Below are 26585 nucleotides of genomic sequence, written 5' to 3'. Positions count from 1 at the left end.
ATTGGTACTTTCAAATCTCACATTTTTTGCCAAATTCCCATGGTGGCTCAGCTCACCGCTCAAAGCACGCCCCACGACACAAACACCCACAACCCCACCCCCTGCACCCCCCCCCCCCCCACACACACACACATGCGAAGGGAGTACCCCGTCCTGTCCTGTGAAACACCCACAAACCCCACCCCATGCACTCACACACAAAGGAAACCCCTAGATCCTCCCCATCCTATCAGAAGCTGAAATGACGACACAACTGTACAGCTCACGACATCCATCACTAAATCCATTCATTTCCTTGGTATTATTACCCATTTCCTCACCCTGAAACTACCAGTCTGTGTCAGAATGACCTGGAATCCATGGTGTTATCTTTAATCAGTCACTACAAACCACAGCTAACTTTACTCATCAGTAGTTAAAAATCCTGAACTTCCTTGTGTGATCTAAAAGTGCATGTGATTAGTGCATGTGATTATTGCATGTGATGACAATGGTTTATAAGGCAATATGTCATACACATTTTTTTTTTTTTACTGATCATGTCAAAATAAATCAATGTACAAAAGCAAAGAGAATATCTTTGGGCCAGTAACGGTCGCTGGTTCGAATCCCTGAGATGACTAGGTGAAAGATATGTCGATGTGCCCTTGAGCAAAGTACTTAACCCTAATTGCTCCTGTAAGTCACTGTGGATAAGAACGTCTGCTAAATTACTAAAATATAAATGTAAATGTACCACTGGCAGGACTACTGTGTGCAGGACTCTTTTTCCAATTTCCTTATTGTTAACATCTCTAAAACGCAGATCTCATGGGAACATTATATTGTATGCATCGCACCTCTGCTGGCTACATTCTTGACTGGCATCCACCTAGAACTTGAACCGGAATCCAATATATTACTCTGTTACTGCAGGTGCCATGTAAAACATGTTGTATATGCTATGATGACAAAAGAGAGTAACTTGACTGGTCTCATTCATTTCAAAGGAACCAATGTTATTTTGTCGAATTTTTTCTGGTTGTACCACATTTCAGAGGTCACTGGAGGAAGAAAGAATTGTCATTGAAGATTATTAGAGGAAATGGGGAAAAACCATCCACAGGTCTAATTATAGACTCTTAGGTTTGTGGTGCGTAGAGCAAAAAGGTATGCTGTTATAAATAGAAACAATAGCAAGGTCAACACTCAGTATCTGCAGTGAAATAAATTAGGAACATCTAACGGTCAGATGGAATAAAAGGAGGAACATCTGTCAGATGGAATAAAAGGAGGAACATCTGTCAGATGGAATAAAAGGAGGAACATCTGTCAGATGGAATAAAAGGAGGAACATCTGTCAGATGGAATAAAAGGAGGAACATCTGTCAGATGGAATAAAAGGAGGAACATCTGTCAGATGGAATACATTTTCCTTTATTTCACTGCAAAGACAGTGCTGACTGCTCTTTTTCTATTCATTGAATAATAGAAGAGTCAAGTACTTTTTTTACTTGGGTCGATTGATAACTGGATATTCCCATGCGAGGGCCAACTTCCTGTATTACAAAAACCCAAATCCACTGGTTTACACTTCCTGCTTTGTCATGCTTCCTCTGACCCCTCCCTCCCCCAGATATTTCTCAATCTTTTAGGTTCCCATTACAAATCTTACTATCAGGCAGCAGCCTGATACGTCATTATTTTCATTGACCTTACTTGACCCTTTGTCAGCCGGTGAACTGGTCAGTCAGTAGCCAGATGAGCACAACTTCAAAACAAAGCTCTGTACTTTTCCATGACACATGCGCGACATGCATCGCTAGAGTGAAGCGCATCAGTCCTCTGTTCAATGCTGTGACGCCATCTGGTGGAGACCACAGAGAAAGACAAATCTGAACCTCAGTAAATTAGCATCCCTTATTAGAAGTGCTACTTCATTTGTTATCACAGTGTAATATAACTGAATATTCACTTTGAATACAAATATATTATACAACCAAATCTCCCTGACACATCTAAGCCAATCTAACATCAACTTCAATGAAACTTCACATATGTACTCTGATAGACAAACACAATGGGCACCAAATCCATGTCGATTTTATTTCAAGTTTAGGAAATGCAAATAATTTGCCAGAGCAACATTTGACAAATGTACAGCCAAAGTATGTAAAATATGGTTTATTTTTAAATATTATAAAACAAGACAATCTAAAACCCTGATATGTGTGAAAGCGTAAACTGGAGAAAATGTGACAATTGTATTTGTTATTCTGACTGTTTGATTCTATGTCTCTATCAGCTGGATAATATCCATGCAACAAGAACGGCTTTTTTCCCTTTAAAAAATATATATATAAAAAAAAAAAGTGTAATTGGTATAAGCAAACATTCTAATTCCACATTTCAATCTTCAACCCCTTGCTACGTTGATATCCCCCCCCCCCCGCCCCACAACTGTGATCTCAAGATTATCGCCAATCTCCTAGCCCTAACTGTTTCTCACAGTGATACCGCAGTGTCTTACTTAAAAAAGGTAACTGTGCATTTGTATAGCCAGTCACTATTGATTTGCATTGAAGTACGTGGAGTGTGTTTACTGTGGATGGAAACCTGAAGGACAGCAGGACTATTATATTATGACATATATCACATGACCGTCTGTCTATAAACAGAAAACCACAGAGGGAAATGTGGTTCTCGTGTACGACATGCGTCATAGTTGTACACAAATTCAGCATACAGATACACAACTGCTAAGAAATAGATACACTTTAAAAAATATATGTTTAAAAAAAAAAAAGGTACTGAAAACTGCTCCAGTAGATAGTAGAAGCCGGGTAACGTCTCTCTCCGAGGTCCATCAGGCCCTCTCTCCGAGGTGTTATAGCTGTTTATATGCGAGGAGGAAGATGATGACGCAGGTAAGCACCACCATCATCATCACCACTGATAACAGGAGGGAGGCTCTGCATCCTGGTCTACGACACAGTCTCAGCAGTGCCCCGAGCCTTCGCCTCTGCCCCCCCTCTACGTCCCCGCTGCCTTCTGTGGGGCTAGGCAGCCCCACATCCAGAGAATGACTAATAGAACGCAGCGAGTTCAGTGGGGGGGGTGCATCGGTGGTCCTCTTCACCTGCAGCTTGCCCTTGTTGCGGTTGAAGCGGATGCTGTAGACGCGCTGCATGGCCCCGGGGAGGTAAGAGAGCACGGCTCGGTCCGTGGTCAGCTTGGGCAACCCCAGGTCGGGTAGCGGTGTGTGGCCCCGGCACAATGGGCACTGGATGGAGTCCGGCTTGGCTGACTTGACATTCATACGGGCCAGGCACTCCAGGCAAAAGGTGTGATTGCACTGGAGCATCTTGGGAGTGCGGAAGACATTGTTGAACTGGCTGAAGCAGATGGCACATTCCAGGTCTGGGGCGCCCTCGTCAAGTGGGGGCTGGAAACCGAGTCGAGGCTCCTGGTAGGGGTCCATGGCTGGGACCGGTGGGCAGCAGTGGGAGTTCAGAGCAGCTCTCGGGAATCAACAGGAATGTAGGAGGTCAACTGCCACGGACATGAGACCGCTGGGAACCTGAGGAGGACACAACATTGAGGTGATGATGCACCTGTGACATGGCACCTCTTAACCAGGGGCGTATTCATTAGTGCACACGTTTTGCAATGAAAACGATGCATTTGTTATTGGACAATTTCAGTTTAGTCCCTCCCCGTTTTGGCTCGTTTGGTTCCTAGTGAATACACCCCAGGGAAGTAAGGTAACGTCAACATAGAAATGCTATGATAATGAAGAAAACATCTCCTATTCTATCTGTAGATAGGAGGCTGTGTTACACAAGAGGGGGGGGAGCAGCAGCTGATCAGTCATCAATTACCTACAGAACAACGTGTTGAACACACACTGGGTACGTCCCAATTAGCTCTCCTTCCTCCGAAAGTGTGCACTTGTTCACTTCCCTTCACTGATTTGAAAAGGAAATGACTGGTATAAGAAATGTGGTGGAAACTCCCACCAGGCCATAAACTCCCACTAGGCCCAGTAACGGGGGTCAATGGAATGCAGACTGTTCCATTGACCAGACTGGCACACATTCAACAAATCTGATCTAACAAAATGGACATTTGTCAAATCTGTCATGATTGATGTATTGTAACAGGCCCACAATGTGGTTACTAAAGTCAGATTTGGATTAAACATTTAGAAGTTGTACCTTTTCAGGTTTAGAAGAAGTGACTGCTAAATGCTAACACCCGTTCGTATAATCTGGTTAGCATAGCTAGCATACAGGAAATCGGTTGGTGGTAGTCTGTCGTTTTTAACTAACGCAGTTGTATGGTTAAGATGCCATGAACATATGTTGGGGTTGACATCCATACAAGCATTATGCCCCGATTTTAACCTCAACATAGTGTTGAGGGGGGCAAAGAAGAGATTTGAGAACTTTCCCGTGTTTCCATGGCATTTACATTGTTTTGGTCGAGTTTGATTGACCTCTTTGCCGCATCTATACCTCCACTAATCCAACACGTTTAGATTGTGGGAAGGAACGGAATGTGTGCAAACGTCAGGAGAAAGATGATATCTGAACACTCAGAAGAAAAAAATATGTTTTATTGAGGGAGCCATGTAGAAATGGGGTGCATCATTTCTATTTAATCTTTATGTTGACAGGGAGTCAAAGCTGAGACCAAGGTCTCTTTTCCAGATGAGCCCTGTTTAGCGCCACAATATACAGGATACACATTAAACTACACATCCATATTCACATTAAAATGCACATTATAGAGGCAACAATTCCTCAAATGTTAAAGTGCTTCATGGAGCAAAACGTTTCTTTAATTTAACGGAGCATTTTCTAAATTCAAACAAACCCCCTGCAACTAGACGGTCTTCCAAGTCGGGAATTGAGGAAGTATCGCCAAGTAAAGGTTTGTCAAATTTTCTGTGTTACTCTTACCTTCCTAATCAGCCAGCTGGAGAAATATTAATAATGTTCTGACTAGGCAGATTTCAGCCAGCTGGAGGAACATTGAAATCTGCCTAGTCAGATCATTACTAGCCAGCTGGAGGAACATTAGTAATGGTCTGATAAGGCAGATTTAATAGCTTGGTTAATCTGTGTCTAGGAAGCCACCCCTCAGAATTCTATGTCAATAGTAGCCCTTGATCATGATTCCCAGTCCCATTACATTACACATAGGAATCATTGGACGAAGGAGGCTTCTGTAGGGGGGGATTTTTGTTAAGATCAAGGTTCAATTGATACAACTTTATAGGGTTAGGGTTCCCACATGGCCAGATCTCCATGTTACAGCGCTTGTTTACGGAAAACAGTGGCATACCTGTGCTAATTAGCTATCTGTGTCTCCGAACACCTGTGTGTAAACGTAAGACACAAAATGTGTTGTCACTGAAAATAACGGTCAGCTGCAACTGTTAAAACAGTGTACAGTAAGTGTGTATTTATGAAATAATTTGGATGTGATACGAAAGTAGAGGACTTTGTTTCTAGACCTGTAGCGCAATTTAGAATCGATTCACGTTTAGATGGAGTACTTGGCTGTTTTGGCTTCCAGAGCCAAGTCACCCTTTAAACAGAACATGTAAGGTTCTTGGACTATAAGGAGGTTCCTTTAGTCTAATACTGAGCTGTGCCAATAGGTATTGTAATATGGCTCACCAATCTAACTGTCAGACCTTGCTGCAGTTTCCTTGATTTTTCTTAAAATGCATGCAAGGTAAACATGTTTTTAGGTGGTTTCATGTAAAGCATGCCCCTCTCTCACATTTATGGGTCAAATAAAGTAGTCATAGCAACACATGTATTGTATGCAAAAGAGAAGGACAACTTTAGTTCCGCCATCTACCACTCCACTAATATAGGCTACTAGCTGACATTCAGTATGAACTAGTCTATCAATTTAGAGAAATACATACAGAAAGGACTGATATCATGTTACATCACCTGAGGGAGAAACACATTCAAGTTCATATTTCTCACAAATCAGGCAAGGCAACATACACCAATATTCAGTTTCCATAAAACCCCCAAGAAAACAGACCTACTTACTGGTAAAACAGGTGAATGTGGATAACTTGACAGTATGTAATCCGACTCGACAAGAGGAAATATTAGGCTACATCCTTATTTGACAGTTGTAAGGAGAAGTGACGTCCGATGGGCCTTTTGCCCTGAAAGCAGCAGAGGTGCCCAGAAGAATACAAGCCTGCCGTTTTCACTTCTGAAAGTTAACCTCGAGTCCAACTTTATAAAAAATATGAAATATGGAATGAAAAACTACGGTTGAAGTAGTTACCATGTCTCTCATATAGTCGTGGTTAAAGCGTGATCTTGCCGGTGAAGAACGAGCGCAGGCAGATCCTCTGGAGCAAGGTCATAGAGCGCGCTCCTCCAACCAAACTCTTGATCTTTAGGTGATACTACTTCAACTCAGCTCCTTTGCTCTCGGCTTTGGGTAAGTCAGTATTTGAATACTGTTACAATATGAGGAAACATGTACGGGGTAGCTAGTCAAATGAGCGACTCGGAAATATTAGGCCTATCTGTGTAAACATACTTGGCTCGGTGAGCGCGAGCGGCCGTCCGTGGGTAGTAATTTGGAAATGCACAAATCTAATATAGCCGTCGTTGCACCTGTGGCGACTTTATGTTGATTAGCGAGTCGACCCACAAACTCCACACAATACAGACTACTCATTAGTTGTCTTGGAAAGAAAATGAAAAAGTGTCTTGTCTGTCATGGCTTATACAAAGGCTGTAGATAGATAGGCCCTATGGTATGAAGTTACTTGGCAGTACAGGATTTTATATAAATAGTTGGATGTCCCAAAAACTTCGCTTGGCGAAGACATTTGATGAGGATAATTATTGTGAAATGTAAGTAGTAGGCCTATCTAAAAAAATAAGCTTAGGTGGCTGTTCATGTTTTTTTAAATATTTTTATTGGTGACAGATGAGAACAGGAGAAATGTAAGGAGTAGGGTTGGGGGAGGTCAATCTAATCCTAGATCTGTACATAGGGGAAAATTCGACCTGGAGCTGCAGGTAAGGACAGATGTGACCTGTTTCTGTCACCCCCCCCCCCATCGTTTTGAGGGTGTCCACTAAGGACTCAGAGATTGAAGCATTGTCATTCCATTGGTGAAATTAGTGAATGTGTTGGCTTTGGTAAAACATAAGACTGACCATATTTGTAACAATCAGATTTATTAGATCAAACATAAAGACCAACACAGACAGAGCTAACACAACGGGACCCACACACCCCTTCTCTTATTCTATTCAAATATGGCTTACATCCCAAATTATACCCTATTCCCTTTTTAGTGCACAACTTTTGAACAGGGCACATAGGGCTCTGGTCCAAAGTAGTGCACTATATAGAGTATAGGGTCCCATTTGTGACGTAACCAAAGAAGACAATGGGACGGTTAGATTCCAACCAAGAGCATCATTGATTATTACACAGAACAGTGGCATCTCATGCTTGTGGCTCCTCACCATGCCACTCATGGTTGACACTGATGCAATCTTTGTATGCATACTGAACAAAAATATAAACGCAACAATTTTAAAAGATTTTGCTGAGTTACAGTTCATATAAGGAAATCAGTCAATTGAAATACATTCCTTAGGCTCTAATCTATGGATTTCACATGACTGGGCGGGGGTGCAGCCATGGGAGGGCATAGGCCCACCCACTTGGGAGCCAGGACCAGCCAATCAGAATGAGTTTTCCCCCACAAAAGGGCTTTATTACAGACAGAAATACTCCCGCAGGTGATGAAGCTGGGTGTGGAGGTCGTGGTTACACGTGGTCTGCAGTTGTGAGGCCGGTTAGACGTACTTCCAAATTCTCTAAAACGACGTTGGATGTGTCTTACGGTAGAGAAATTAACATTCAATTCTTTGGCAACAGCTCTGGTGGACATTCCTGCAGTCAGCATGCCAATTGCACGCTCCCTCAACTTCATATCTGTAGCATTGTGTTACAAAACTGCACATTTTAGAGTGGCCTTTTATTGTCCCCAACACAAGGTGCTGCTGTGTAATAATCGTGCGGTTTTAAATCAGCTTCTTGATATGCCACACCTGTCAGGTGGATGGATTATCTTGACAAAAGGATAAAATATTCACTAACAGGAACGTAAAAACACATTTATGCACAACATTTTTGAGAAATAATAAATGGAAGATTTCTGGGATCTTTTTATTTCAGCTTATGAAAACATGGGACCACCACTTTACATGTTGCTCTTTATGTTTTTCATTCAGTGTATGTTTGTATGACACCAACAGGCTCCTGAACAGCTTCTATCCCTAAGCCGTAAGACTACTAAAATGGCTACATGGGCTTTCTGAGTTGACCCCGTGTATGTTATTTTTTGCACTGTCTCTATGCACACTCACAGGACTCTACAGTCACGTACACACACACTCGCATACAATCATAATTTACGCTGCTGCTACACTGTTTATCATATAGCCCGATGCCTAGTCACCTTACCCCTATACATATCTACCTCTCACTCCAGTATCCCTGCATATTGTTAATATGGTATTGGAACTGACCGTGTATATACAGTGGGGCAAAAAAGTATTTAGTCAGCCACCAATTGTGCAAGTTCTCTCACTTAAAAAGACGAGAGGCCTATAATTTTCATCATAGGTACACTTCAACTATGACAGACAAAATGAGAAAAAAAATCCAGAAAATCACATTGTAGGATTTTTAATGAATTTATTTGCAAATTATGGTGGAAAATAAGTATTTGGTCAATAACAAAAGTTTCTCAATACTTTTATATACCCTTTGTTGGCAATGACAGAGGTCAAACGTTTTCTGTAAGTCTTCACAAGGTTTTCACACACTGTTTCTGGTATTTTGGCCCATTCCTCCATGCAGATCTCCTCTAGAGCAGTGATGTTTTGGGGCTGTTGCTAGGCAACACGGACTTTCAACTCCCTCCAAAGATTTTCTATGGGGTTGAGATCTGGAGACTGGCTAGGCCACTCCAGGACCTTGAAATGCTTCTTACGAAGCCACTCCTTCGTTGCCCGGGCGGTGTGTTTGGGATCATTGTCATGCTGAAAGACCCAGCCACGTTTCATCTTCAATGCCCTTGCTGATGGAAGGAGGTTTTCACTCAAAATCTCACGATACATGGCCCCATTCATTCTTTCCTTTACACGGATCAGTCGTCCTGGTCCCTTTGCAGAAAAACAGCCCCAAAGCATGATGTTTCCACCCCCATGCTTCACAGTAGGTATGGTGTTCTTTGGATGCCACTCATCATTCTTTGTCCTCCAAACACGACGAGTTGAGTTTTTACCAAAAAGTTATATTTTGGTTTCATCTGACCATATGACATTCTCCCAATCTTCTTCTGGATCATCCAAATGCTCTCTAGCAAACTTCAGACGGGCCTGGACATGTACTGGCTTAAGCAGGGGGACACGTCTGGCACTACAGGATTTGAGTCCCTGGCGGCGTAGTGTGTTACTGATGGTAGGCTTTGTTACTTTGGTCCCAGCTCTCTGCAGGTCATTCACTAGGTCCCCCCGTGTGGTTCTGGGATTTTTGCTCACCGTTCTTGTGATCATTTTGACCCCACGGGGTGAGATCTTGCGTGGAGCCCCAGATCGAGGGAGATTATCAGTGGTCTTGTATGTCTTCCATTTCCTAATAATTGCTCCCACAGTTGATTTCTTCAAACCAAGCTGCTTACCTATTGCAGATTCAGTCTTCCCATCCTGGTGCAGGTCTACAATTTTGTTTCTGGTGTCCTTTGACAGCTCTTTGGTCTTGGCCATAGTGGAGTTTGGAGTGTGACTGTTTGAGGTTGTGGACAGGTGTCTTTTATACTGATAACAAGTTCAAACAGGTGCCATTAATACAGGTAACAAGTGGAGGACAGAGGAGCCTCTTAAAGAAGAAGTTACAGGTCTGTGAGAGCCAGAAATCTTGCTTGTTTGTAGGTGACCAAATACTTATTTTCCACCATAATTTGCAAATAAATTCATAAAAAATCCTACAATGTGATTTTCTGGATTTTTTGCCCTCATTTTGTCTATCATAGTTGAAGTGTACCTATGATGAAAATTACAGGCCTCTCTCATCTTTTTAAGTGGGAGAACTTGCACAATTGGTGGCTGACTAAATACTTTTTTGCCCCACTGTAGCTTCTTACTTTGTGTTCTTCTTATTTCTGTTCTACCTTGTGTTCTTTTTTTTTTTGTGCTACATTTGGAGCTTGAAAGAAAAGGCATTTCACTGTACTTGTGCACATGACATTAAAACTTGAAACCGTATGGGATGTGTTCCCATCAGAATGTGTTAGCCATGTAACTGGCGAATTAACTACTGTAGCTAAAGCCCTTTCATGATGTGTTGGTATAGTGTCTCTCCGTGCCTATCCAATTCCTCAGAGGTAACTATCTACGGCAGGGATTCCCAAACTGTTTTGACCCGCGACCCCACTTTGATATGAAAAATGTTTTCGCGACCCCAAAATTTGAAAAAAAAAAGTGATGTAATCAACAGCCAATGTTAACTTTTTAAATTTGGGCTATGTCAGTCTATTACAAATCAGTCTGACAGTACTTTTGACAGTATTTCAATCTGAAGGACATATGTTTAGAAGTTCAGAAAATCATCAGCCAATGATTTTCTGTGAAGAAAGTTACATTGTCATTGATGTTATTTCCTCCCCCAGTCTGATTTAGTGCCTGGTCTTGTCCACGCTGTTCTAACGAGTTCTGCTTGTCGGACTTGTTCATTCTGTTCTAAATGAGTCTTGCTTGTGGGCATTGCAGAAGGGAAGACACACATGTGTTCCTGAGAGTCTTATCATTCAGTGATGGGGGGGGGTCATAATATTTTGTAGCTTAAACCGTTCGAAAGATGGAGCCACATTTGTAGGAAGAAAACAGAACCACTCTGTTTATTACAACCTAGCGACTACCGGAGGTTACTGATGTAATCCCGCCTCTATTAACCAAGCGCAAATGTAACATTTTTTTCCAGAGTTTCTCTCGAGACCCCTATTTTCAAAACTGGTGACCCCACATGGGGTCGCGACCCCTAGTTTGGCAAACGCTGACCTACAGTGTGGCAGTATCTCAGTCAGTTTAATACAAATACATTGCATTCCATAAGTTACATTTTTGCCAGCATAATAACGGAGTATGTCACAGAAGTCGAGTATCACAACCTGGGTCGACATTAGCACTGCCGAGTTGCGCTGTAGCTCAGCTGGTAGAGTATGATGCTTGCAACACCAGGGTAGTGGGTTCGATTCCCGGCACCACTCATATGTAAAAATAAATAAATAAATAAATGCATGCATGACTAAGTCATCATTTTGGATAAAAGCATCTGATAAAATGTGGCATAAATTTGTTATTGTATGATTAAAATGGGGTCGTGAAGCCATTTCAAATAAACTGTCGTAAGAACGTAAGTGTCAATCTCCTCCTGTGAAGTTTCACCCTAGTCCGGTCTGAAGTAGACACTTTATTAGAGTGGGACACGACTGGGGTGTATTCATTAGTGCACACCGTAGTAAACTGTAGCAAAATGCGTTTTGCAACTGAATATTTTGCAATGAACATTTGCACTTATTGGACAAGTTCAGTTTAGTCCCTCCACGTTTTGGGCCCATTTGGTTCCTAGTGAATACACCCCTGCTCTAAACGATTCATGATTTATTTGCCTGCTCTATTTTATAGTGGTTACAGTTTTTCCTAAACTATCAGATTAACAATTCCACAATTGTCTACTTACAGTTAGCAATTTGGCTAATTGTACTTGCTAAAGCTATCACTATCCACTTAGTCTCCAAACATCCAAAACATTTCTGTTGTACCAAGACATCCCAAAGCAGTTGGGCCTCGCCTGATGCTCTGAGTACAATGTCGTAGGGCTCTCCCTGATTTTAAAATGACTCGCAGGGGTCTTCTCCCATCAGTTGACCCAGGGATGGTGTCTCCTGATCAGGTCCATCTGACTTAAAGGGCCTCGCTGGCTTGGAGGTCTGTGTGGCCCACAGTGTAGGTGATTTGGGGTTTCGGGTTACCGTGCCGGCACCGGTCCTGTGCCCTTATCAGAAGCGCGCCACCTCCTTTAGGTCCAGCCCATCCATGTGATGGTGGAGTACGTGGAGCCCTGTGTTAAAGCTGGCACACAGCAGACTGCTGGAGTCACTTGGGGCCAAAGACACCAAAGGACCTGATCCATCCAGGGTCAGAGTGGTCAGACAGGCTTCAGAGAGAGAAAGAGTGACAAGGAAAATAGGAAAGAACCAAGGAGAATAAACATGATGAGAAGATAGAGGCCATTTAGCTCACTAGGGTAGGGCATCGTAGTGTAGGGCAGTGTTACCTGCAGTGTTTTGATCCCAGATTTTGACTGAGCAGTCATGAGAGGAGGACGCTACGAGCGCAGGGCCCCCGGGGCTGGAGGGCAGGAACACACAGCAAGCGGTGGTCTCACGGTGGCCCCGGTACTCCACCACCTTACAGCCAGGCTGCCTGAGGTCCCAAAGCTACAAACACACACAGAAAACACATGAGTGATGTGGGTGTGGGATTCACACAGTAACAAAACTTCGTAGGGACAGGCTTCATTTCAATTCTCTACCCTTCTACAGGAGTGTAAACTCGTACACTTCCCCCTCATCAATTTAAAAGGGATGGACAGGTGTGAGCAACATGGTAGAAACTCACTTCAGTCATTCTTGCACCAAACCAATGCCGTTCATTGGGGGGGAGTGAACAAGTGCACAGTTCTGGAAAAGGGTAGAGAATTGAAAACCCAGAGAGGGTTGAAGGGGTCTCACCGTAGCCTCACAGCCTTGGCCTCCGAAGCCATTGCTGCTGGACAGGAGGTGGTTACCGTTGGCGCTGATGTCACAGTGTGTCTGGATGTATTGCTTGGCTGGGAACGTGTTAGTGACCTGCCAGGTACGACTGTCCCACACCCTGCACATTCAAAATGCATATATCAACCTGGAGCACTGCATTCAGAGGCTGGTGGGAGGAGCTATAGGAGGACAGGCTTATTGTAATGGCTGGAATGGATTAAATGGAATGGTATCGAACACATTAAACATATGGAACATTCATTCCATTCCAGCCTATACAATGAGCTCGTCCTCATAGCTCCTCCCACTAGCCTCCTGACTGCATTACACACAGTAACACTGTTAGTGATCATACCCTGAGGGACTACCAACAGCATATAGCCTGGGGGCCAGTCTGTCGTCCTATAGCCTGGGGGCCAGTCTGTCGTCCTATAGTCTGGGGGCCAGTCTGTCGTCCTATAGCCTGGGGGCCAGTCTGTCGTCCTATAGCCTGGGGGCCAGTCTGTCGTCCTATAGCCTGGGGGCCAGTCTGTCGTCCTATAGTCTGGGGGCCAGTCTGTCGTCCTATAGTCTGGGGGCCAGTCTGTCGTCCTATAGCCTGGGGGCCAGTCTGTCGTCCTATAGCCTGGGGGCCAGTCTGTTACTGCTCTCTTGCAAACTCCTTATGGAATTGGTATTCAAAACATGTTTGGCTTGACAATGAAGTAGGCAAAAGCAGCGACAGATCTGGGACCAGGCTATAACAACTTACCTGATGGTTTTATCCTCGGATGTCTGAACGATGGAGCTGCTCTCAGGTACCCAGCACACATGAGTAACCTGAAAAAGAGTCAGGCTCTATACGAATGATCATACGGAATAATATTTACAATACTTTTTTGTGTATGTAATAATATAACGTTTAGTAGTGTGCAAGATTGATCTACATTTTGTATGCTTTAAATGCCAGGATGTCATACTCATTTCCCCTTTTCATATAGTGTGAATTCCTTAAAGGGATATTTTACTTCAAAACAAATAAATAAATATATATACATATAGTTTATTAGTCCACTGTTGATATGACCCTAAAAATGTTGCATGTCAGCAGTAACATTTAAGATAGAGCACTTTCAGTACAAAGTAAAAAGTGAGATTGCATAGTTTGCACAAAACGCATCACCAAACTTTGTGATTTCACTTTACTTTACTTTCACTTTAACATATTCATGAATTAAATTGCCTTTCCATTATGACGGTGCAACAGACGCCACTTCCTCAGTATGGATGAGCTGTAGTATGTTCATCATTTGTACTAGTATAACTTTTTACTAAACCGTGTTTCTAAATAGTATGCAGTACTGTTAATGACTAGTAAATAGTATGAAGTATGATAATTCGGACACAGGGTATGAGATATCATCCTACCTTTATAAACCCTTTTTATAGTACCCTCAAATCAAGGGATGGAGGAGTCACTTACCAGGTTTCTGGAGACTGTGTTCTTATGCACACGCTCGCCAGACTCAATGTCCCAGAGGCACATGGAGTTGTCACGGGAACCAGTGCACAGCCTCGACCCATCTACCGAAAATACAAGTATGGTTTACACACACAGGTATTTATTATGGTGTTTGATAAGGTGTTAATGCAAGTGTTTGAGGGGTGAAGGTGGAAGTTGTCCCTAGACGCTGATCTTGAATTTTCCCCACTAATAGTTAAAGGTTAAGATTGGGGGAGGAGGGAAATCTGATCCTAGATCTGCACCTAGGGGAAACTTCACCCTGTTTCTACCTGGACTGACGGCCAGCCCGTTGACCACCAGCTCATGGCCACAGAACTCCTGGATGGGCTCGTCCCCCTGGTTGAGGTCCCACATCATAACAGTCTTGTCTCGAGACGCACTGAAGATCCAGGTGCTGCCAGGAAAACACTCCACCTGGGAGAGAGAGAGGAGACTCAATAATTAGATACAGAATATCTACAAACACACACAAAAAAAAAGGTATTGTAGCGAAACGTTGACAACAACAAATGTGCAGAGGTAAAATCGTGTGTGTGGGAGATGTATTTTTCTACTCTGTTACTCCCAGCACCACAATTGATATCTATTCTAAAGACTACAACACACCAATAAAACAACAGCAAGCATCCATTCAATATCCACAGCCACATTGCACCCTCTTTCTTCAACTACCTCAGAGTGCACTGGCTGTTTACCTTGGTAACCTCTCTGTTGTGACCCTGGAATGACTGACATAACTTCCCTCCTCTCCAGTCATACACAACCACTGCCTGGGGAGAGATCAGACAGATTAGCAGTCAGTTTCCTGTACTATATTGTCACTCGTAAATCACGTGCATAAAACCTAGTCAATTTACTCACCATGTCACCTCCCCCAGACACACAAAGGTCTGAGGTCAGGTTGGTGACACAGTTGACGGCATCACGGTGGGCGGGTTCATACTGTATCACTTGACTGACAGCAGCATCCTCGCCATTACCTTTGGTCGCCCTGCAGAGGCACAGTACAATTGCACCTCAAGAATAGCCTTCAATTATCTATTAGGCCTATTTGACGTATGTTATGGGATTGTTACAATCTGAACCAAGCACCGCACAGATCATCTGATCAATAAAACATCTGGAGTCTGTCTTAAACAGGTTTAGGTATGGGGTCACTCAGCCTGTGTTGCTGGCTGTCTTACCTGTACAGTTCAGAGCGCGACCGTCGGAACTTGCTCTGAAGTTTCCCCATGTTTGTGTCAGAACAACCTGGCTGTGGAAGCAAGCAGGGCTACCACCCAGGTCCCCAACCCATATGAGCAGATTAGGGTAGTGTTATTCTTCAACTGTCAACCACCTTCTGCTGAAATATCAACCCAATACACAGATTAATGCAACGTGCGCCCACTATGTCACTTGACACCATTACAGTAGTCTACCTATTCAACTGTGTGATGATGTAAACACTCCATGAGCTAAATAAATAAACCGGGCGACAGACAGAAAGGAAGCTTTATTCAGGAAGGAGGGTGAAATCCTATTATGATTACTGCCACATCGCATTAACCCAACCGACGACGACACTACTTCCATAGCTGTAGCAGTGTTATGCGGACACACATACCAGGTTAACGGTACTTTCAATGGTAAACAGATCAAATCTTTTTTTTACAGTGACTTGTCGAGCTAAAACAGGTGGTGGCAAGCCAGATCGATTGTTGCTTACCTGGCCAGATGGGGTGCGTAATTGACTATGACTACTAAGCTAGCTAGCTGCTGGCTAGCTAGCTTGCTAACTTAATCTTGTTTTATCTCTCATGCCACGAGATGTGAATGAGCTAGCTAGCACGCGACGACGCATAATTGTGATAAATTAGACAACGTTACTCCCTTCTTCTCACAGATAAACTGTACTCCCGTTCCGGTATTCGTAAACTTTCGCCGTAGATTGCCTCAAAAAAGCTATTTTTTTGCCGCGAACTCATCGCACTATTCACTTCCTAGCGACGCTTTCTCTGTTACCAGGCGAACTGAGGTCACCTGACACAGAGGGAGGAGCAACTTTGACAAAATAGCTTTCTAATAGTCTACTACCAAATAAAAGTCCGTGCTCTCATTTTGTGTGATTTGTGCAATTAAACTAGTGGCGTGGCAAGGCCCACGTAAGATGATGTAACCCAATATTGCAAGCTCTTATGTTGCTAAAAGTATTTCCCCTACATAAAGAAACAAACATTAGGATATATTAAAGCGTTTTGGAAATATAGACCTGCAAACACAGATACAAAAGGAGGAACTATCAACTATTCATATTTTTGATGAATGTTAACTTTAGTTTACAAACTCTCATTTAGTGCTGTATGGTCCTACCTGACAAAAATACATACAGTAACATTTATTTGTATTTTTTTTTAAATGTTGTAGCTATTGTAATCTAGTCTGAGTACCAGTCATGTGGCAGTCCAATTCCATGGTCTAGTAACTGCCTTAGGGGATGGCTAATGGTGGAGTGGGCCTCTCAAGGACATTTATGGGAGATTCAGAATGACATTCACATTGGCATTTCTAGTCAATGAGTGTCAGGTTGTGTTGGTTCCTTGTAGTGAACACCTGCTTTGTGCGCTTGTTATACGTGGTTCCATCCTCTCCATACACCATAACTATTACCAAGCCAACATGGCAATTCCAGGGCAGACAGCCAGGATGATGGACACGACAGGATAAGAATGCACTGGAACATCCCAATATGCTTCACAAATGCAGTAAGCCAACGGAAGGTCATATTGGACTAGCAATGAATCAAAGTTCACTTCTAAATGATCAGGTGACTTAAGGGGCGCAATCCTGTTGGGGCAAGTTTGGGGGGCAAGTTGTAGAGCTAGGGAGAGGGTGTCAGAGTCCTAGGTCGGATTCTCTTTCCTTTCAAATCTAAGTTAATTGTCACATACAGTTTAGCTGATGTTATAGCGGGTGCAGCGAGATGCTTATGTTACTAGCGCCTAAAAATGCAGTAACATGTAAAGCAAGTACACAAATAATTTAAAAAAAATAACAAGAAAGGGGCCTCCCAGCAGTCTACCGTCACTACAGCCTGTGTCACAACTGGCTCGGGTTAAGCGAGCAGGTGTTAAGAAGCGCGGTTTGGCGGGTCATGTTTCAGAGGACGTGTGACTCGACCTTTGCTTCTCCGGAGTTGCAGCGGTGATACAAGATCGTAATTGGACATCAAGGAATTGGGGAGAAAAAGAGTTAAAATTACAAAAATGATCCCATTAACAACTCAAATCGCACTGCAACAGTAATCCAAACGCTATCTGTATGAACTCTGAGTGTACAAAACATTAAGAACACCTGCTCTTTCCATGACATAGCTTTCACCTGGTCAGTCTATGATCCCTTATTGATGTCGCTTGTTAATTAAATCCACTTCAATCAGTATATATGAAGGGGAGGAGACAGGTTAAAGAAGGATTTTTAAACCTTGAGACAACTGAGATATGAATTGTGTATGTGTGCAATTCAGAGGGTGAATGGGCAAGACAAAAGATTTAACTGCATTTGAACAGGGTATGGTTGTAGGTTCTAGGCACACCGGTTTGTGTTAAGAACTTCAAAGCTGCTGGATTTTTCACGCTCAACAGTTTCCCATGTGTATCAAGAATGGTCCACCACCCAAAGGACATCCAGCCAACTTGACACAACTGTGAGAAGCATTGGAGTCAACATGGGCCAGCATCCCTGTGGAAAGCTTTCGACACCTTGTAGAGTACATACCCTGATGAATTGCGACTGTTCAGAGGGCAAAAAGAGGGTGGTGCAACTCAATAATATTGTGTACACTCAGTGTGTACTGTTTACACAAGATATACTAAGAATGATATGTACAGCAGTAGATATATTAGAGTGAGCTATGTCAAGAATCAAGTATATAAATGAATATGTGGTGTGTATACACAGTGTAACTAACTGTACAGTAGTAGACATATTAGAATGAGCTATGTCGAGAATACACTATTTAAATACACAGTACAAAACCCCATAGCAAAATGGATATAATTGCAGGAAATTAGCTTCCGGACCAGATTCTGAAATATAAATGTATATATACAGTACCAGTCAATAGTTTGGACACACCTACTCATTCCAGGGTTTTTCTTTATTTGTACTATTTTCTACATTGTAGAATAATAGTGAAGCCATCACAACTATCAAATAACACATATGGAATCATGTAGTAACCAAAATAATGTTAAACAAATCAAAATATATTAATTTTTTTTAGATACTTAAAAGTAGCCACCCTTTGACGTGATGACAGCTTTGCATACCTCCACAACAGACCACAGATGACGCAATCTCAATTCCACTTAACACTGCCCCACCCACCTGAACAAAGGGGAAATATGCTATGTGAGAATGCTGTTCATAGACTCCAGCTCAGCGTTCAACACCATAGCCCACTCCAAGCTCATCACCAAGCTAGCAGTGGTGGAAAAAGTACTCAATTGTCATACTTGAGTAAAAGTAACGATACCTTAATAGAAAATGACTAAAGTAAAAGTGAAAGTCACCCAGTAAAATTCTAAATGAGTAGAAGTGTAAAAGTATTTGGTTTTATATATACTTAAGTATCAAAAGTAAATTTAAAATATTTTAAAATTCCCTATTTTAAGCAAACCAGAAGGCACCATTTTCTTGTTTATTTAATTTACGGATAGCCAGGGGTACACTCCAACACTCAGACATCACTTACAAACGAAGCATGTGTTTAGTGAGTCCGCCAGATCAGAGGCAGTAGGGATGACCAGGGATGTTCCCTTGATAAGTGTGTGAATTAGAATATTTTCCTGTCCTGCTAAGCATTCAAAATGAATGCTAAGCATTCAAAACTTTGCTGGAGTCATTTTGTGTGTCAGGGTGAAGTAAAAATTTCATCATTTTCATGTAGTGAAGTAAAAGTAAAAGTCACAAATATAAAAGTCACAAATATAAATAGTAAAGTACAGATACCCCAAAAAACGACTTAAGTAGTACTTTCAAGTATTTTTTTTACTTAATTACTTTACACCACTGCAAGCTAGGGACCCTGAGACTGAACCCCTCCCTCTTCAACTGGATCCTGGACTTCCTGACGGGCCACACCCATACATTTGTATATTCGTAATTCCATTCCTTTACTTAGATTTGTGTGTATTAGGCATTTGTTGTGAAATTGCTAGATTTACCCTGCCTTCATGTACATACAGTGGAAGTCGAAAGTTTACATACACCTTACCCAAATACACTTAAACTCAGTTTTAAACAATTCCTGACATTTAATCCTAGTAAAAATTCCCTGTCTTAGGTCAGTTAGTATCACCACTTTATTTTAAGAATGTGAAATGTCAGAATAATTGTAGAGAGAATGATTTATTTCAGATGTAATTCCTTCATCCCATTCCCAGTGGGTCAGAAGATTACATACACTCAATTAGTATTTGGTAGTGTTGCCTTTAAATTGTTTAACTTGGGTCAAGCGTTTCGGGTAACCTTCCACAAGCTTCCCACAATCAGTTGGGTGAATTTTTACATACACTTAGGTTGGAGTCATAAAAACTCATTTTTCAACCACTCCACAAATTTATTGTTAACAAACTATAGTTTTGGCAAGTCGGTTAGGACATCTACTTTGTGCATGACAAGGCATTTTTCCAACAATTGTTTACAGACAGATTATTTCACTTATAATTCGCTGTATCACAATTCCAGTGGGTCAGAAGTTTACAAACACTAAGTTGACTGTGCCTTTAAACAGCTTGGAAAATTCCAGAAAATGATGTCATGGCTTTAGAAGCTTCTGATAGTCTAATTGAAATCATTTGAGTCAATTGGAGGTGTACCTGTGGATGTATTTCAAGGCCTACCTTCAAACTTAATGCCTCTTTGCTTGACATCATGGGAAAATCAAAATGAAATCAGCCAAGACCTCAGAAAATGTTTTTGTAGACCTCCACAAGTCTGGTTCATCCTTGGGAACAATTTCCAAACGCCTGAAGGTACCATGTTCATCTGTACAAACAATAGTACGCAAGTATAAACACCATGGGACCACGCAGCCACCATACCGCTCATTCTGTCTCCTAGAGTTGAATGTACTTTGATGTGAAAGTGCAAATCAATCCCAGAACAACAGCAAAGGACCATGTGAAGATAATGGAGGAAACAGGTACAAAAGTATCTGTATTCACAGTAAAACGAGTCCTATATCGACATTACCTGAAAGGCCGCTCAGCAAGGAAGAAGCCATTGCTCCAAAACCGCCATATAAAGCCAGACTACGGTTTGCAACTGCACATGGGGACAAAGATTGTACTTTTTGGAAAAATGTCCTCTGGTCTGATGAAACAAAAATAGAACTGTTTGGCCATAATGACCATCGTTATGTTTTGAGGAAAAAAGGGGATGCTTGCAAGCCGAAGAACACCATCCCAACCGTGAAGCATGGGGGTGGCAGCATCATGTTTTGGGGGTGCTTTGCTGCAGGAGGGACTGATGCACTTTACAAAATAGATTGCATCATGAGGTAGGAAAATTATGTGGATATATTGACGCAACATCTCAAGACATCAGTCAGGAAGTTAAAGCTTGGGTCTTCCAAATGGACAATGACCCCAATCATACTTCCATAGTTGTGGCAATGGCTTAAGGACAACAAAGTCAAGGTATTGGAGTGGCATCACAAAGCCCTGACCTCAATCCTGTAGAAAACTTGTGGGCAGAACTGAACAAATGTGTGCGAGCAAGGAGGCCTACAAACCTGACTCGGTTACACCAGCACTGTTAGGAGGAATCGGCCCAAATTCACCCAACTGATTGAGGGAAGCTTGTGGAAGGCTACCTGAAACGTTTTACCCAAGTTAAACAATTTAAAGGCAATGCTACCAAATACTAATTGAGTGTATGTAAACTTCTGACCCACTGGGAATGTGATGAAAGAAATAATAAATATTTCTCTCTACTATTATTCTGACATTTCACATTCTTAAAATAAAGTGGTGATCCTAACTGACCTAAGACAGGGAATTTTTACGAGGATTGAATGTCAGGAATGGTGTAAAATGGAGTTTAAATGTATTTTGCTAAGGTGTATGTAAACTTCCGACTTCAACTGTATATACATATGTATGTGTGTGTGTACTGTACCTGTTAGATATTGGGAGCTTCCTGGGATGTGCTTTTGGATGTTATTGCTGTAAGAGATGAGTTAGCTAGCATGCGCTAATATGATGTTATTGCTGTAAGAGAATCTGTCGTTCTGCCCCTGAACAAGGCAGTTGTTCCTCGGCCGTCATTGAACCCACTGTTCCTCGGCCGTCATTGAAAATAAGAATTTGTTCTTAACTGACTTGCCTAGTTAAAATAAAGGTTAAAAAAAGAGTGAGTTGGCTAGCCATGCTCTAATAGGATGTTATTGCTGTAAGAGTGAGTTAGCTAGCATGCTCTAATTGTAATGGTCCCATTAGTTCCCTGCTAATTCACAGTTATTTCCCTGCTAACAGACGAATCACAAATCTACAGCCAAGTATGATCCCATCTGTTCCACTGGTGTCGAGACCAGTGTTCTTGTGTTCGCATGGTCAGCTGTTAAAAATAAATGCAAAGAGTTATGCTTGGGGCAAATATAACACAACACGTCACTGAGTACCACTCTTCATATTTTCAAGCATGGCGGTGGCGCCATCATGTTATGGGTATGCTTGTCATCGGCAAGGACTAGGTCGTTTTTTGGGATAAAAAGAAACGGAATCCAGCAAAGCACAGGCAAAATCCTATGTTGGAGCTCCCTGCTAATTCAGTTATTTACATGCTAACAAACAAATTACGAATTTACAGCCATTAACACACTGTTGTCCTGCACATCTGATGTTCTTGCTTGTGTCTATCGTCAGGTACTTACATTTATAGTATTTTGTACTATTTTTGTAAGAATAAACTACAGATCAACTGGGATCGCTGGCTGGACAGTCCTTTAAAAACACAACGTAAGAGAGTTACGATCGACAATCATATCTGTTACACTGGTGTCGAGACCAGTATTCTTGTCTTCGCTGGACAGCTTTTACACAGAGGCTGTAAAACAAATTGGTGGAACTACTAGGCGGACGGATGGAGCTACCATGGCTGCTCCCTTAGTAAGTGGACATACTGTCAGATTTTTTACAAATTAATTGAACCTTTATTTAACTAGGTAAGTCAGTCAAGAACACATTATTATTTACAATGATGGCCAAACCCTAACCCTGACAACACCGGGCCAATTGTGTGCCGCCCTATGGGACTCCCAATCACGGCCTGTTGTGATACAGCCTGGAATTGAACCAGGGTCTGTAGTGACACCTCTAGCACTGAGATGCAGTGCCTTAGACCACTGTGTCACTCGGGAGCCCAAGCACTGGTGCTTCTACTAGGGGGTTGGAAGGGTTTTGGTGAGGGTTTGTTAGTAGGGATTTATTCGTTTATTTATTTTTCTTATTAGTACAGAATTAGGAAAACCGTTATTGAACGCACACTCCAGCACAGTAGGTGGCGGCATGCACCTTAAACTTTAATTTGCGGACCTCCATTATACCATAGAAGAAGAATGTTTGTGACGTCACGATGAGCGTCACCACCTCACGGAAGTGCAGTGATGGCCACTCTAGATGAGTAGGACGATAAATTTTGTGTAGCGAAGGAATCAAATAACTAGACACCAACGTTCATAATTAACTTAACGACATCACTGATTGATTTAAAAAAAATCTTTGCCTACAGCATATTATCTCTGTAAGGCCTGGAAAGAGCTCGCTGAGCTACACCGGGGACGCAGGACAAAATGTCCCTCTTCCAGTCGGCACTTGATTTCCTGGCAGGGCCCGGTGGCACTGGAGGCGCAAGTCGAGACCAAAATGATTTTGTTGGGCAAATTGTGGAGCTTGGTGACATGAAACTGAGAATCAAAAGGGTTATAGCTGAAGGTGAGTTATGTGTCAAGGTTGATAATCTGCAAACGTCTTATTTACATGACACTAGGCTTGCTAATGTTAGCTAACGTTAACTAGCTAGCAAGCTAGCCATACTGGTTGGCTAGCTGACTTTAGCTAGCTAGCTATCTGGTTTATTGTTAGCATCCTTTATCAGCTAGCTAGAATATGATTTTAACAAGACATACTAGATATTATAGTATTTTATCTTTTTATTTACGGCCAACTGTTAAGACGGCTTTATTAACAATGATAGGCAGGTGACAACAAATTACATGATGATATACCGTAGCAAGTGTTGTTATTATAAATACTGGTACTTTAGCTGTGCTGTCCATGTAACTTTAGAAATGTGTCATGGATAATATCTATATAGACTGTTTGTGTACAATCGAACTACCTAGTACCTACTTACTGTTTTCTGCCCTCAGTACACATAACCTGCGTGGGACAGGTTCTTGCTTACCCTTGACACAGACAGCTGACATTTTGAGGAATCTGGGGAGAGATGGAGCAGGAAAAGAGAAAGTGCTTAGGTTCCCGTTGGTTGTATTACCTCTTCTGAGAATCTTCAACGTAAAGTAGTGCAGTATTGTTCATGTGGAAGTTTACAGAGAAGACTCCGAGACCTAGTAGTGCTTCATGCCATCAAAATGGAAAACCAATTTCCCTTTAATCAAACACTTTCTCGTTTCACTCTCAAGTGATGTTTCATATTTCCTTATTAAGGAAAAAGAGTTGTTCTTGTGATCAGGTTTATTGTAATGTTGTCAGTTTTTAAAAGGAGTGTATGGACATCCAACAATTTTAGATGCAAGGCAAGGTACAAAAACAGTCATGAAAGGAATAGAAATGCCCGCACAAAGGCCTGATGACGAAGACTTTCAGAATTTACAATGAACTAAACAGGAGCACTGTGTTCTCATCTGAGACACTTCCTTTCCTTGATAAAACATTAAAGATAGTTGACGACAAAGGATTGTTTTAAGACTGACTTTGAAATGATTGCAGGATCTCCGCACCTCTCTGATTCGGTCCCGATTTTAATTAGGACCTTTACATTGCCATAGGCTACATTGCCTTGTCGCCTAGCTGTCATCAATGTCCTTAGGACAAGTAGTACAGATAGTTTTTACTTGTTCAAAAGCTCAAGTCACTTGTAACAAATTTTTACATCATTGTATTATGCAAAGGAACCACGACAAAAATGCATTACTATCTTATTTACCATAGAGAATCAGACAAAAATGTAGTCTACACTCCGCCTATTGGCTTCTTTGCATATTCAAGCCTCGCACTGCCCCTTTAAGGCTCTCCTGGAGGATGGTTGGCCTCCCTTGGTAGCCTATAAAATATTGCAACATTACAACCAAATACTTTTCTTTATTAAATAATTTCCTCCGGTTCAAAACAGACTCTGGGACGACAGTTCCAAAATTCATACAAACACTGCACATTAATAAAAAATCGGAAATGTTTTATTTATTCATATTATAAGCTCAACAAATGCGCACATGGCTGTAGGGTGAATGTTCCAAAATGCAATTAGCAGGAAAAAAACTATCAAAAGAGCCCCGCACGCACAAGGGGTTACATGCGACAGAGATTAAAATATCCGTTAGAAATTAAAAGAAAAATCCACCCAAAACCACTTGTTTCTTTAATTTGCAGTGTTAAATAACACTGTGTGAGAAGAATAGTTTTTGTGAACAAATGTTTCATTTTGCTGTCGCAGCTCGACTACAAACTCCAATGCTCTCTCTGTGGGCTGGCTAGTTAGTTAGCTAGCAATCAAACATAGCTACACACAATAATAACAAAGACAATATCAGCATGTGAAGTAGGTAGTTAGTACAGTTTTTTTTAGGCGATTTTACAGCTGTCAATTTAGGAGTCTACAGTCTCACCATGTTCAACCTGCAGATCGATGTGCCTCAGTGGAGTCTGGCATTCGCAACGGCAGATACAGTGCTTTCAGAAAGTATTCAAACCCCTTGACTTTTTTCCACAGTTTGTTACGTTACAGCCTTATTCTAAAATGAATTAAATAGTTTCCCCCCCCTCAATCTACACACAATACCCCATAATGACAAGGCAAAAACAGGTTTTTTGAATTTTTTGCAAATTTATTACAAATAATTAAAAAAATCTCAAATTACATTTACATAAGTATTCAGACCCTTTACTCAGTACTTTGTTGAAGCACCTTTGGCAGCGTTCACAGCCTTGCGTCTTCTTGTGTATGAAGCTGCAAGCTTAGCACACCTGTATTTGTGGAGTTTCTCCCATTCTTCTCAAGCTCAGTGAAGTTGGATGGGGATTGTCGCTGCACAGCTATTTTCAGGTCTCTCCAGAGATGTTTGATTGTGTTCAAGTCTGGGCTCTGGCTGGGCCACTCAAGGACATTCAGAGACTTGTCCCAAAGCCACTCCTGCGTTGTCTTGGCTGTGTGCTTAGGATCGTTGTCCTGTTGGAAGGTGAACCTGAGCGCTCTGTGGCAGGTTTTCATCAAGGATCTCTCTGTACTTCACTCCGTTCATCATTGCCTCGATCCTAACTAGTCTCCCAGTCCCTGCCGCTGAAAAACATCCCCACGGCATGATGCTGCCACCACCATGCTTCACCATAGGGATGGTGCCAGGTTATCTCCAGACGTGATGCTTGGCATTCAGGCCAAAGTGTTCAATCATGGTTTCATCAGACCAGAGAATCTTGTTTCTCATGGTCTGAGAGTCTTTTGGTGCCTTTTGGCAAACTCCAAGCAGACTGTCATGTGCCTTTTACTGGGAAATGTGTTCCGTCTGGCCTCTCAACCATAAAGGCCTGATTGGTGGAGTGCTGCAGAGATGTTCTTCTGGAAGGTTCTTCCATCTCCACAGAGGAACTCTAGAGCTCTGTCAGAGTGACCATCGGGTTCTTGGTCACCTCCCTGACCCAGGCCCTTGTCCCCCGATTGCTCAGTTTAGCGGGGTGGCCAGCTCTAGGATTAGTCTTGGTGGGTCATAACTTCTTCCATTTAATAATGATGGAGGCCACTGTGTTCTTGGGGACCTTCAATGCTGCAGACATTTGTTGATCTGTTTCTCGATACAATCCTGCCTTGGAGCTCTACGGACTATTCCTTCGACCTCATGGCTTGGTTTTTGCTCTGACATGCACTGTCAACCGTGGGACCTTATATAGACAGGTGTCTACCTTTCCAATCAATTGAGTTTACGACAGGTGG

General features: G+C 42.2%; 3 protein-coding genes across 7 annotated transcripts in view; 1 reads left to right on the top strand and 2 right to left on the bottom strand.

Moving 5' to 3' along the window:
* Positions 1 to 2066: 2066 nt before the first annotated feature.
* LOC139577271 (RING finger protein 223) lies at positions 2067 to 6627 on the bottom strand. Of its 3 annotated transcripts, XM_071404270.1 has the most exons (3): positions 6304 to 6598; positions 6057 to 6178; positions 2067 to 3559 (listed from the first exon to the last, which is right to left on the bottom strand). In XM_071404270.1, the coding sequence occupies exon 3, from the start codon at positions 3458 to 3460 to the stop codon at positions 2867 to 2869; it is 594 nt and encodes a 197-aa protein (XP_071260371.1). In that variant the 5' UTR covers positions 3461 to 3559; positions 6057 to 6178; positions 6304 to 6598; the 3' UTR covers positions 2067 to 2866. The 3 variants fall into 3 exon arrangements, with proteins under 3 accessions (XP_071260371.1, XP_071260373.1, XP_071260372.1); XM_071404272.1 differs by lacking the exon at positions 6057 to 6178 and having other exon boundaries at positions 6304 to 6627; XM_071404271.1 differs by lacking the exon at positions 6304 to 6598 and having other exon boundaries at positions 6057 to 6195.
* Positions 6628 to 7197: 570 nt separating this feature from the next.
* On the bottom strand, positions 7198 to 16382 carry wdr31 (WD repeat domain 31). 3 transcript variants are annotated; one of them, XM_071404267.1, is made up of 10 exons: positions 16084 to 16382; positions 15560 to 15720; positions 15237 to 15366; positions 15071 to 15145; positions 14645 to 14789; positions 14334 to 14434; positions 13623 to 13690; positions 12848 to 12989; positions 12391 to 12553; positions 7198 to 12270 (listed from the first exon to the last, which is right to left on the bottom strand). In XM_071404267.1, exons 2-10 carry the CDS (start codon positions 15607 to 15609, stop codon positions 12113 to 12115), a joined length of 1032 nt encoding a protein of 343 aa, XP_071260368.1. In that variant the 5' UTR covers positions 15610 to 15720; positions 16084 to 16382; the 3' UTR covers positions 7198 to 12112. The 3 variants fall into 3 exon arrangements, with proteins under 3 accessions (XP_071260368.1, XP_071260369.1, XP_071260370.1); XM_071404268.1 differs by having other exon boundaries at positions 15560 to 15717; XM_071404269.1 differs by having other exon boundaries at positions 15560 to 15648.
* A 6613-nt stretch (positions 16383 to 22995) lies between these two features.
* The window catches only part of gak (cyclin G associated kinase), a 36902-nt gene continuing 33312 nt past the window's right edge, over positions 22996 to 26585 (top strand). The window contains exon 1 of the mRNA XM_071404266.1: positions 22996 to 23353. Coding sequence (XP_071260367.1) covers positions 23212 to 23353 — 142 coding nt within the window. The 5' untranslated portion in view covers positions 22996 to 23211. The remainder of the gene's footprint in view (positions 23354 to 26585) is intronic.

The sequence above is a fragment of the Salvelinus alpinus genome, chromosome 5 (assembly GCF_045679555.1).
Source record: "Salvelinus alpinus chromosome 5, SLU_Salpinus.1, whole genome shotgun sequence".
NCBI classification, from domain to species: domain Eukaryota; kingdom Metazoa; phylum Chordata; class Actinopteri; order Salmoniformes; family Salmonidae; genus Salvelinus; species Salvelinus alpinus.
This window is presented reverse-complemented; position numbering and strand designations above follow the sequence as displayed.

What these genes read in the sequence shown, in the direction of transcription:
- LOC139577271 (XM_071404272.1), bottom strand. Translation starts at nt 3,460, where the DNA reads ATGGACCCCTACCAGGAGCCTCGACTCGGTTTCCAGCCCCCACTTGAC.
- wdr31 (XM_071404267.1), bottom strand. Translation starts at nt 15,609, where the DNA reads ATGGGGAAACTTCAGAGCAAGTTCCGACGGTCGCGCTCTGAACTGTAC. An exon ending in CGGGCTGGCCGTCAGTCCAG is followed by an intron (nt 14,435 to 14,644) that starts GTAGAAACAGGG and finishes TATTTTCGGTAG; the next exon opens with ATGGGTCGAGGCTGTGCACT. An exon ending in TCCGAGGATAAAACCATCAG is followed by an intron (nt 12,990 to 13,622) that starts GTAAGTTGTTAT and finishes TTGAATGTGCAG; the next exon opens with GGTGTGGGACAGTCGTACCT.